The following is a 12,829-nucleotide window of genomic DNA, read 5'->3' as shown; positions in this document are numbered from 1 at the left end:
GGTAGTTGAACGACGGATACCCTGTGGAGGAGGTCCATGCCAGCTCAGCCGTGAGCAGAACAAAAAGTGAATCCTTAGCCCAACAGGACCTGTCCCTGAGTGTCTACCAGGCAGGCTTGCATCCACCCACTCCCTCCTTTGCAATCTATGCACCATGAGGGACCCAGTGTGGCAGGGAACAGAGCTGCTTCCTCGGGCTGCAGGTCGCATCTCTGTCTTGCTCAGGGCTCTGTGCTCAAACAGGACAAAGAAGCCCAGAAGCCCCTGTGTGATCCCAGCCCTCACTGCTTGCCTCAGATCCAGCACAGCACACCCTGAGGATGCAGAAAGCCACACGGGGTAGGCTGGGCTGCTGGGGATCTCAGAAGAACAGGAGAGCCCGCTCCCCACAGGCCTCTCTGCCCACCTCCCAGCTCTCTGTTCTGGGTCCCACCCACCCTCTCTGAGCCTCAGTGAGCCCCTTCACACAGGGTAGGGAGCCCCGTCCCGCCCAGGCACTCAGGGGCTCAGAGGATTGGGGGCACCCAGCTCTGGCCCTGTGCGACGGGTGAGGGGTCAGAACTGTATCCTGGTTGTCACAGTGAAAGCACACTGGCTGCCTGCTTAGCCTTCCAGAGTCACAGGCTGGGTCAAATGTGACTCAGAAAATACAGGCAGCAGGGAGGGGATGGTGGTGAGTTTGGGCTGGCAGAGCCCAGGTCTGCTCCTGTGCCCTCTCTTAGCCCTGTGCGTGGCTCGTGGCGTTGGCCATGTTCAGGGGCCAGAGCTCTACAGCCCTGGGCAGACTGTGAGCTGAAGCCTTTGGCATCCCTCAGTGGTCCAGGGGGATCCGGGATGGGCCCATGACCTGTGTGCACAGCAGCTCTCTGGGCTGTGCAGTACCCTCCACCTCCTCCTCCCTGGAGGCACTGGGCTCTCTCCAGGGAGGTACTCCAGCCAGCCTGCTAACCCCCCAGGACTCACACAGTCGATGCTGGTAAACCTAAAGCTGATATCCAGGAAACTCTTCCCGTTGTCCACGGAGACTTTCACAAAGATCTCTCTAATACAGAGAAAGGACAGGCACTAGGGTCCACCCGGCAGCCTTGGACCAGGTGCTAGGCTAGAGAAGAAGCCCCAGCTCTGCTCATGGCAATGACACTGAAAGTGCCATTTTCAGGAAAACTTGAGGGAAGTCACATCGGTCATGACAGCTGACTCCCCAAGTCACTGCAGGGTCAGCTTCTGCAACAGGTGTGGCTCAGGCAATGAGCACCCCTATAGTGCATGGTGCTATGCTGGCCATGGCTGAGTGACAGGGGGGTCTCTATGGCATCCGTATCCTCACTTCTGTGTAGTATGAGCCAGGAAAGGTGATCCAGAGGAAAGGCTCCCAGCCCAACCTCTCTTGCATCTGCCTCTTGCGGATGACCCACAGGGCGGGTGGGGAGGACAACGCAGCCTTCTATGGCATGGGGCACCCACAGTCAGAGAGTTGCAAAGGGAAGTCACACTGTCCCTGCCCCTAGGGCCCAGAACCATAAACACTCACCGCCCAGCCTCATATATCACCGGTACACCACACGTTATGCCAGTTTTGTCCACATTCTTGGCTCGTTGATCTGAAAATAAGAATACACTGGCATCTGTGTGTGGCCTTCCCCTGTCCCCTCCATCTCCCCTGGGACAACAGAGCCAGAGCTGGGCCATGACCAGCCCCTCTTGTCCACCTTCCTTTTTAAGAGCGCCGCTCGGCCCAGCTCCTCCTCTGCTCCGCTCTGAGCAGCGCTGGTGTGCAGCAGGGAGAGGCAGTGAGGGCCCTGTGCCCCAGGGCTCAGCGTCAGGGACCAAGGGGACAGCGGGCAAAGTGCTGAGCAGGAGCAGCACAGGAGGCAGGGGCATGGTGCTGGGCCTCGACGGGCAGGGAGGCAGGGAGGCAGGAGGGCTGGACGCTGGGCACCTGTGCCACCTGGGAGAGACGTGGCTGCCGGGCCTGGAATTGGATCACACACGCTCTGGGGTGCAGGTGGTGGAACCCTGAGAGCAGGTGCCAGAGCCTCCAGCTCCCGCACGACTCCTGCTCCCCAGCACTTGGGGCCTGGGTAGGCTAAGTCACCTCTCCCTGAGCAGCGGGTGTTTCAGCTGTGCCCAACCCAGCAGCAGCAGCCAGGAGCAATGCCAGGGAGCAGGGTGTGGGCTGTGGGAGCGGTGGGTGCCATGGCCCTGGGGCGGGAACTGAGGGGCTTGTGGAGGAGGGAAGGACGCAGCCAGGAGGCGGGAGCAGAGGGGGCTGCACTTTCCTGGCCTAGCGGGTCTGCAGGTGCGCAGACACTGCACACCGTGTGAACATCAGTGTTGCGGGGCCGGCTGGGGAGCTGCGTGTGGGGTGGGTGGAGAGGACCCAGGGTGACACGGGGATTTGAGCACAGGCGCCAGGTGTGGCCATCACTGAGCAGGGCACCCCGCAGGGGGAAGGGGGATGTTCGGTGATTTCTTTAGTGCTGTGCCTGCCTCCCTCCTTCCTTTCTTTCTTCCTTCCTTTCTCCTCCCTCCCTCCATATCCCCTTCCTCTTTCTGTAAGAGCTTGGGAAACTCAGAAGAGTTTCCTAAAGTGCAGCACTGTCACCTTCCGAGTCCTGAGCCCTAGACCTCTGGGGCCGTGGTTAAGGGTGAAATTGAGCCACACCCTTGCTGCCTGGTGTACAGCTATCTGTCCCCAGGGTCCAGATCCCCAGCACCTGGTGTCTGCTCTGCTAACCAGAATGGATGCAGCCAGAAGGACCCTGAGATCCTGTCCTCTGTGTTCTTTTGGGGGGGGGACCACTCCTTCCTCTGTCCCTCCTCCTCATGCTGACTTCCCCAGGAAGGGGCGGGGACAAAGTCCCTCCTGACCTCTGCCCAAGCATGGCGATGGTGGCTGGGAGGACAATCTACCCAGGGCCCTGCCCAGCGGATGCCCATGCTCCAGGGACATTGAGAAGAGATGGTTCCCAGGTAGCAGAACTAGGTTTAGAGTTGTTCTTTAACTTTTGTAAAAACAAGCTTGTTGTCTGTTGAGAAATATAGGGCTGGTGAGATAGCTCAGTGGATTACATGCATGCTTAGGCAAACTCAGGGACCAGGTTAAAGCCCAGCACCACAGGCCCTGCTGGCCCCACCCCCCCACCATGCCTATAATCCCAGCGTTTGGGAAGCTGAATACAGGAGGATCACTACGAGCCTAAGATGAGTAGCAGGACCTTATACCAAACAAAAAAAATAAATGAATAAATAATTTAAAACACTATAAAAACAGTGTTAATAGTATTTCACTTTTAGCTTGTTGATAAGAGTAAACTTTTTGTTCTTTCTTTTCTGTATGTCCCTGTTTTGTACTATATATCATTTGTTAATTAAAAATAGTTCATTTAATTTATTATTTTTAGATTATAAACTCTTATGATTCAAAATCTAAAGTTCCCTACCTGAAGATTCTCAGGATTATTGCCTTAACCATCTTGTGCATAGAAGTTAGGATAGATATACAGCTACTTTCTCTTAATTCAATGAGAAGAAAGATTTGTACTAATAGCGTTTGGACAGGATATCCTGTCTGCATCTTGTACTATGAATAACCACTATGAAGACAACAATATGCAATGCATTAATTATTATACCTGTCCTACTAACCTGTTTTGAAACTGTCTCATTGTTATTTCTCAATAAAATTAATAAAAAAAATCTAAAATTCCCTTATGATTAAAATTTTATTTTATATAAAAGATAATTTCTATTGATTGTTTTCTGCTTCTTCTTTAGGTCAATGCTAATGCTCAAAAAAATGGTTCTTTTCCATGTGGACCAACTCCATGGTAATAGTGAGCATGCATTCTTTTTTTTTTTTTTTTTTTGGCAGAACCAGGGATTGAACTCAAGCCCTTGCACTTGCCAGGGACACGCTTATTACACTGAGCCATTTCCCAGGCCCCTCAGCATGCCTTATTGAATCACTTCGTGCCCTGATGCATACTGGGCATGAGAACTGATCAGGAACCCTTGGGGAAGGATTTGCTTATAGGGGTGGTGGAGTGACCAGTGCTGTGGTAGACCAAGAAAGTCCCCCAGCATCTCATGAGTGTCATGGTGGGGCTTTTGGAAGGGCACTGGATCATGAGGACACAGAAGTCAGCAGTGAAGTCAAGCCTTGCCTCCCACACGTTGTGTTAGGAGTGCTCTCCCTGCCTGGCTCTTCGCTTCTCTCTCTGCTTTCTGGCTGCCATACCATGCAGTGAGCAGCAGCCTCCCCACCTCTGTCCACCGTGGTACTTCTGCTTTAAGCCAGCTGACAGTGCACTGCATTCCTTGAGCTGTGAGCCCAATTGAACATCACTTGATTTTAAGACAGAGGTGTTGGATATTGTGTCCCAGCAATAGGGAAACTCACTAGTTCATCTGGGATCACTCTGGAAAGCTCTCCTCAAAAAGCTGTCGCAGATGCCATAGTGTGAGGAGAGAAAGAGACCAGGTGTACACTGTCTATTGATGTAAGGCCCCTGGGTCAGGTGGGCAGAAGGCCCGGAACACACTGGGTGATGGGAGAAGGTCTCAAGCCAAGGCCAAGTCAATACACTAGATATTTTGGTTGTCATCATCAAGCATTTCATCTTATTTTATAATAATATATCATAACAAAGGCAGAAGCTAAAAAGCATATAGAAACACTGATTGTTCTGTCTTTACTTTCTATTTTCTATAATGGCACCCATGTTTTTAAGAGAAAAAAGTAATTACAAACTAAGAAGTCAGTCCCTGCCGCATCAGACTGCCACAGGTGGCCATTTCCTGCCCTGCACCCACCAACTGTAGTATGGCCATCTGGGAGGCCCCAGCATGGCAGCGTGGTCCCCTGACCTATTCTGGTCCTGAGTTCTTCTGGGCAGACAGCCAGTGACCTCCAGGTGGCATCCAGAGAGAATGACCCCTTGGGGAGCATCTGAACCCCCTTTCTGGGGCTAGGCTGCTCCCCATTTCCTCATGAGCTCACTGAGCAGAGTGCTCTGTCACGACCCTCTCATTTCCTCAGTCCTCTCACTAACTCTGACCCAGGCCTGTGCGGTCGTGGGCAAACTTGCTCATCTCCTTGCACCTGGTTTTCCAAACCCACAGCTGCTGTGGGGCTGTTTGGAGGCTCTGAGGAGATACTGTGGGTGGGGCACTTGGCAGAGGACTGAGACAGAAAGTGCCAAGTAACACTCATGTTGTCAGGGCAGGGCTGGTTCACATCCAAGCCAACTGGAAGACAGTAGGGCCAAGGTGAACCACACAGCCCTGGCATGGTGGAATGTGGCTGAAATTGCCCCAGGACCCATCTGAGTACTCAGGAAGAGAGGAGAGGTGACCAGAGCCATTCACAGGGAGAGAAATTGTCTGGGTTTCCCCAGTGGCCCTGGAATAAGACCTCATGGACATAATACAATTGCATCTAACCAGTGACCCTGGAGATAGGCAGAGAGTAGAGGACTCTGAAAGTCCAACTGTGCCTAGGCCTTTGTGGGAGGACCATCTCACTTCAGCCTGCAAGGACTGTGTGCTCCTAAGGCCCCTCCCAGTTACAGAGTGACGCTAACACCCAAGGATGACCAAATAATAGGAGATCAACAAAAAATATTAAGCATTTCTGTATACATGTGATGCAGTCACCTTCTTGGTTCTGTTTGGGGGAGAAAATAGAGTCTCAGAAAAGGAATGCTCATGTAGTCCATGTGAACCCCAGTCTAAATTTCAGTTCAGCATCTCAACTCAAGTTAAGTCCAGCTGTTGGCCTGGGAAGCTGGCCAGGCTCTGAATGCACATGGTGTTGTCCACCCGCCAGCAGGCATGGGGCCTGGGTCTTCATCTTTCAAGTGAAGAATCCAAGGATGGGGTGGGACAGATGCTGTCATGAGCATAGTCTCACCCCAAATCCAATCCTGTTCTACCACATTCCTGGAAGCCCCAGGATCTATGGTCTTTACAGGCCCAGGGAGGAGTGAGCACCACCAGCTGGGCTCCTGGCTCCACTTAGCCACACTGTCTGCAGTGCTGCAGTGTTCTCCAGCAGCAGTGAGCAAGGGCTGGGGGCTCAGCTGCAAGAGGGAAGGATAGAGTGGTGTAGGGTGGGAGAGCCTCAAGAGCATGCAGCGGCTCCTTACCAACGATACCAGTGGCATTGAACTTGAACCTACAGAAGACTTCCTCCTTTTTTATTTTGGGATACAAGTCCTCAGCATCAATGACGTAGTCATAATTTTCTGCAAAGACATAGTCCAGTGCATGAGTGAGGGTATGCTGGGCTCTGTGGTCACTCTTAACCCGTAGCTCATGACAGTCATCCCTAGGACATCTCCTAGAGTCCCTCAGAGGCAACAGCAGTATCTGAATATCTGTGTGTCCTCCAAACCAAATCTATGTCTACTGTCACCAAGGGCACATGAGGATGCAGCAGGACCTGGCTTGCATAGTTGGGAGCCCTCCTCCCATTCCTGAACACAAGACTGTGACAGATACCCACCTTCCAGAGGCCACCTAAGCCCTTGGAAGCTGGGGCCTTGCACCCTGAATTTCCATTATTCCTGCTGAATACCTCAGGAACAGAGCCAGGGTGGGATCACAGGAGGCCCCATCCCACCCAGGTGGGTCCCTCACAGAGGTCTACACCTCCTTCCACACTCAGTCTCTTCCTGATCCACATGACCACAGTCCACTGCCTGTAGACCCACATGCCCCTTGCTCCATCGCATGGCCCTCTCTGCCCCTCAGGCCAAGTCACAAGGGACAAGTGAGGGCAGCCGGGTGGCCCCACAGCTCCCAGGCTAGGTTCCTGTGGCCTTCAGATGCAATTCCCAGTTCTTTGGCCTAACAAGTTCCTTGGCTTTCTAGCCCAGACCTGGCTCCTTCCTGTCTCCATGGATTGGGAGTGTCCCCAGGTTGGTGGACATGGGACCCCAGTCTATAGCAGCCCCTCCCTCAGCTCCTGCTTCTGGGCTGGCTCTGCATGCTAGCCTGAGGACCCAGACCATTCTGTCACCTGAGGCCCAGGCTCCTGCCTTGGCTTCCTCCAAGTCTCTGTCACTCTGTGTGAGGCAGCTCTGCACAGGATACCCAGCAGTGTAACAGGTCAGCAGTGGAGCTGATGTCTGCAGACACCTGTCACCTCAGCTCTGCAGCTGGGAAGAAGCAGTGACAGCTGCCTTCCTCACCTGGGTTTGTCTGGCTGCCCAGATATTGGAGCCTGTGTGTCAGGACACATCAAGTATGTGCAGCTGAGCAGCTTCACACCAGAAACAGGAGGGACCTCAGGCTGGGTCTCCGACCACCTCCACCCCAGCACTGCAGCCCCTCCCCCTGGCATCAGGTGGGCTCAGGATGCAGAGCTGAGGTTCAGGGTAGAGAGGTCAAGACCAGGTGCTGTCCTCGGCTCTCAGCTCCTACCATGTCCTGACGCTACCCCATCACTGTCCTTCCATCCCCTGATGTCCCCATAGTACTACTTTTATCCACTGGTGGCCACACTGCAGCCCAGATGTGCGGCACCTTAACCCATCCCCAGGCCCATGACTGAAGAGCCCAGAGAGAGCATGCTTCTGTCTGCCCACATGCTACAGCCATAGTGCCTCCCACAAGGGACACGGAGGCCAGGACCCAGGAGTTGCAGCAGCCAAGGTGTCACCTGTGTGAGGAAGAGCCTGACACTGCCTGTCTCTTTCTGCAGAGGCATCAGAAGCCAGCCATGTGAGGACCATGACTGGACCAGCACCTGTGACAGAAAGAGGCAGCTTCCCCCTGCACTACTTGGGAGTGTCTTCAGCACACAGAGGAAGGAGGCTGAGCTGGGCTGGGGGCACTCTTGTTGTGTCCAGCCCTAGGGACAGGCACTGTCTTCTCTCCACAGGGCTGAGGCACAGCCTGGCTGTGACTGCAAAAGTCAGTTCAAGCTGGATTTCCCTTCTGCCACCCACTGGGCTGGCCCCATGCACAGCATTTTTGCTTAGTCCTAGGAGGTGACTGCCTGTGTCTCTTCTGATCTGGGGTGTGAAATTGTTTATATTTCTAATGCCAGGTCTGCCTATCCTTTCTGGGCTGAGGCCTGGCTGCTGTGTCTGTGTGGACCTGTTTAAATGTCCCTCTGCTCCACCAACCATGATTTCCTCAGGACTGTTCATGTATACTTTTTCTATCTTCCTAATTTTGCTTTTTGTTATGACATAAGTGAACCCTATTTGCACAACACAGACCCCAACCCCACAGCAGGCACCATCTGTACCACTGCACAAGGCTGTATACACCCAGGGCGTGATCACACTGCTACACAATCTTCATGCATAGCCACACACACACACACACACCATGCAGGCACAGTTGTACCCAAATACCACGCACCACACACTGCAACACAAAACCTCCTCACATAGTCATACACGAATTCACCAGCCACCACACACAAAGGACACATGATACAAAATGCAGGCACTCACCACACTCCTCCTCATACACCACATGACTCAGGTACATGACACACAACACACTGTCACCAGGGCTGTGCTTGTCACGTGCGCACACTACAGACAACCCAGGCACTCCTGTCTGCCTAGATTAGCAGCTGGGTTCTCTTACCTTCTATACACACAATGTTGTCTCCCAAGAAGGAAACCTTAGGACACGTCTTCTCAGCCAGCTGAGACAGAGGGTGGAAGCAGCAGGAGGGTGAGCTCCAGGCTCTGGTGAGCTGTGGCCCTCCCGCTCACACCAGCTGCTCACCGGTTGTACAATTTGGTCCAACCCCTCAAACCCGTGCGTCGTCTCAAATACATTTTCCTGTGTCCCTGCGAGTTCTATTAACTGCAGAGAAAGGAGCTGGCTTGGCCCCAGGCAGGGGCTCAAGGAAGCACCAGGGCACCCCAACCCAGGACACATCCTGCCCTCGGCCCTAAGGGACAGCAGAAGAAAGAGGGGCCCCAGGTGAACTCAGCCTAATTACCTGATTTTTGTTAACCTTACCCACACCCACAGTGTAAATGGTTGCCCCCGAGTTCCGAGCCTTGTCAGCCTGAGAAAGAAGGGGGTAAGCTGCAATTGCCAAATTATACAAAATGGAACAAAGTATAAGACAGGCAGACTCACCTCGGCCTTTGCCTTATCATACCGTCTGTCGTCCAAAATATCAGAAATCACAGAGATGATGACACTTGGAATCTGGACAGCTGCAGGACACCAGGAGAGGGCTCTGGTGAGTAAGGTACAGGAGCCACCAGCAGAGGACCAGGGACACTGCAGGCTGCCAGGGAGCAGCACTGCCATGGCATGTGTGCCAGGTACTCCCCCACCTGGGGATTCTGGCGCAGGTGCCGAGAACTCAACACCCACCAGGCAGAGACCAAGAGCAAGAGGGGCACTTTGCCCAGGGCCATCTCCCCACTAGACAAGCTGGGCCAACACTAGCCACAGACTGCACACTTTCTGCCCGGAGGGTAGCCCAGCCATGTGCCCACCAGCCCCAGCCCAGTCCTGGGCAGAGCAGCAGCAGCAGCTCCTCCTGCAGAGCAGCCAAGGGTAGGTAGCACCAGTTCCTGCTGCAGACACAGCCTGTGGCTTCTGCTTGGGACACAGCCCAGCTGCTCAGGACTCCTGGGCAGGATCCTGGACATTCTTACACCTCCCCATTGCTGTCCCCACCTGGCCTCCCTCCTGCCCAGAGTTGCCAGCCTGCACTGCAGAGGGACTGGGCCACACAGCTGTATGCATGATCGGAGGTGCAGGTCCAGCAGCAGGTGGGCAATGGAAGAATGGGACGGAGAAAAGGAAGAAGGTCTGGTCCTGGGGATAGTATGGGCCCCTCACGCTGGTCCTCAGGCTGCTCGCACCCTGTACTTTCTCCTTCTGCACACAGCTCTTAGGGTAGGTCCAGGAGCACAGTGGCCAAGCATCCTGCTTAGACCCAAGGGGTTGCCTGTTCTGGGAGAGCCATGCTAGGCAGGCACCGTGCTCTCCGCACAGGGCTGTGATGGGGCAGGGGAGCAATGGGCTCAAGAGCCGGGCTGGGGAGCCGTGGGGTCTGCACACAGAGCTGCTCAGGGGGCAGCTGGCTCCATGTAGCTGCCCTGAGGAGGAAGCAGGTGCTCACCTCCAGAGTTGGATCTTTCAAGCTGAACATTTGCCTGCATGGAAATGAAGATTCATTGAAGAGAGGAGTGAGATGGTGCAGAGCTGTATGAACTGGGGCAGCCCTGGCCCTCAGGGTCTTTCCAGCCCAACCTTCTCAAACCCTTTGTGCGGGATCCGGGTCCCCGCAGGGATACTGTACTTCAGTCTGTCCAGACCCCTCTGAATTTCTCCCCTGAAAAAAAGATGAACAAAAGGATAACAGGAAGAAGGTTCTCCACCAGCTCTCCATAGCCTTGTGCCCCGACCATGAAGAAAGGCAAGAGGTGTGAGCAACTCATTTTCACCTAGTTCTATGCAGAGTCCTTGGCTCATTTGTGTCCTCTGTCCTCAGCCTGCTGAGCCCCCTAACAGGTGGGGTAGCTGACAGCAAGTCCCACCTGAACAGCTAGCATTCAGGTACTCCACCCTTGGGGACCCTCTAGAGACTTCCTGGTGAGGGCCAGACTCAGGGGCATGCAGCTTGAGTCCAGGGCTCCAGGGGGACCTGCATGCTTCCGCTGACTGGAAGCCAAGGACACCATGACTGAGGCTCTGTCCTCCAAAAGGGAAGCCTGGGCCCCACAGGTCGCCAGCTCAGCCTGCCCTGCACTGGCCCCACTGCACAGACCCTGACCTGCCCCTCCCTTAGTCAGTAAGGGGAGGAGCCAGGCTGCTTCCTGAGCAGAGCAGGCAGAGGACCTCAGTGCCTCTGACACCGAAGGCCCGAGGTGAGGACGTGGCCATCAGAGGCTGTTAGAGAGAGGCAGGGCCAATTGGGACAGGCAGCACTGGCTCTGGCTCTGGTGGCAGCACAGAACGGGAAGCGAGGCTGGGCTCAGGCTGATCAGCTGTGACAGGTTGAGCCTGCCCAGCAAGGCCACCAGAGCTGGGACCCTGAGGGCAGCTTCCATAGCCTTTCCCAGGGAGGCCCAGCCAGTCCTGCCCAGCCCAACCCCTACCCCGTGCCCAGTTTAACTCACTGCCCTGACAGTTGCTCCATACCCTGTACCTGTACAGGTCTCTCCCAAGCCCCAGCACAGCAGACACCAGCCTATGCCTTCCCTGTGCCAGTGGAGCCCCTCCCCCTCCTCCTGCCAACTATACCCAGGGGTGACCTCTTCATGGCTCTGGAGCCCCCACCCTTCTACCTTGGGAGCTGACCTGTTCTGCTTTACTCTTCCCCTAAAATTCCAGAGGCTTCTCTTTCTCTCCTCTGAGCTCCTCCTCTCTGAAAGCATCCCTGGCATGGTAGTCAAGGTGATCCCTCACTCCCAGACTGTCAGCTCCTCCACAGCACCCCACTTGTGGCCTCCTGGCCTCTGGGCACAAGTGGACCACCTTCTTCCCCAAGCCTGCTCCTTAGGTCTCCCTGTGGCACCCACACCAGCCAGCAACCCCTGGGGAGCACCCTGTCTAGGACTTACCTGAGAACCCTGGTGTCCTGCCCAAAGCCCCAACTCTTCCCCAGGTCCCTGCTGCACTGGCCCAGAGTAGAGTGTGACCTGTCATCAGGGGCTCCACAGCCAGCCAACCTGTCTTGAACCAACATGTTTAGCCTCCAGGGGGACAGGAAGCCAGGCTGAGGTCAATAGTCCCCCTCTAGCCCACCCTGTGCACTGGAGCAAGCCTCTTGGGCATCTCAGCAAAGGCCTCTGTCTCTGTGGGCTGCAAGCCAGATGTGCACTAGAATTCGAGTCAGCATCTATGTTATGGCTTGGATCTAGATGTGCTCCCAAAGCCTCACATGCTCATGGGTGGGGTTGTGGGGAGGTGGCTGGATTATGTGTGTGTGACACTGGGATTAAGGGTGTGTGGTACAGGATTAGTCCACTGATGGGTTTAGCATAGTTCTGGGTGTGGCTAAATGGATTTACTGAAGACAGAAGCCCCATACTGGATGTGAGTGGCACCAAACAATAGCCTTGTAGATTGGATGTAATAAAAAGGGAAAGGGAACCTGCTGTCTCACTTTCCCTGTCTGCCATGGGACTGTTTCTCTTCTGTGATGCTCTTCTGACTTGGATCCAGCCAACCCTCTGCAAACAGTGAGCTACAATAAGGTTCGCTCCTTTAAGTAGTAAGTGCCAGGTATTTAGTCCCAGGAATGCTTAAGTAATGGAGTCAACCTACCTGTCAGAAGTGAGCGGCAAGATGATGTTGCCCTTACAGGAGTAGGTGATGAAGGATACACGCAGGTTCGGGCTGAGAGGAAGCAGAGTTGTGAAAAGTCACACATATACCAAGGTGCTGTCACCCAGCCTTCAGGGGGAGGTTGGGCCAAATTACCCCTTGCCACCCCTATACTTCATTTTGGGGTACATTGTCAGACACAGGGGAATTGAATAAATTTAGTGAAGCATTCTGAAGCCTATGGAGATGAACGAACCCAAAGAGGGGAGACAATCAGGGTGCGTCCAGGCCCTGTCTCGGTGCTCCAGCAACCCACAGGCATGTGCGCACACATGTACACACACACACGCACGCACACACACACACACACACACACACACGCACACTTACACCAGTACACAAACTAAACAGGCAAGATGATAACCGCACTCCATGAGGGGCTTCCTTTCTACCCGGCCTGCTCTCTGTCTCATCTGCCCAGGCACACTGCTCTCTGTGCCTCCACCAGAGGGACCCACCCAGTCCAGTGGACACGCAAGGAGCCTGTAGCAATGTGGATAAC

At 54.4% G+C, this 12,829-nt stretch overlaps 1 protein-coding gene across 1 annotated transcript in view; it reads right to left on the bottom strand.

The window, feature by feature from the left end:
• The window catches only part of Znf488 (zinc finger protein 488), a 32,762-nt gene extending 20,304 nt beyond the window's left edge, over positions 1–12,458 (bottom strand). The window contains exons 1-9 of the mRNA XM_012516916.2: positions 12,424–12,458; positions 12,268–12,339; positions 10,249–10,330; positions 10,118–10,151; positions 9,118–9,197; positions 8,995–9,043; positions 6,150–6,248; positions 1,532–1,601; positions 964–1,042 (exon numbers count right to left, since the gene is read on the bottom strand). Of these exons, the coding sequence (XP_012372370.2) occupies positions 964–1,042; positions 1,532–1,601; positions 6,150–6,248; positions 8,995–9,043; positions 9,118–9,197; positions 10,118–10,151; positions 10,249–10,330; positions 12,268–12,339; positions 12,424–12,458 (600 nt within the window). The remainder of the gene's footprint in view (positions 1–963; positions 1,043–1,531; positions 1,602–6,149; positions 6,249–8,994; positions 9,044–9,117; positions 9,198–10,117; positions 10,152–10,248; positions 10,331–12,267; positions 12,340–12,423) is intronic.
• Positions 12,459–12,829: the final 371 nt, after the last annotated feature.

This window comes from Octodon degus, unplaced genomic scaffold (genome assembly GCF_000260255.1).
Source record: "Octodon degus isolate 3935 unplaced genomic scaffold, OctDeg1.0 scaffold00132, whole genome shotgun sequence".
Taxonomy (NCBI): Eukaryota; Metazoa; Chordata; class Mammalia; order Rodentia; family Octodontidae; genus Octodon; species Octodon degus.
The sequence above is the reverse complement of the archived record's forward strand: the minus strand, read 5'-3'. Positions and strand labels throughout refer to the sequence as shown.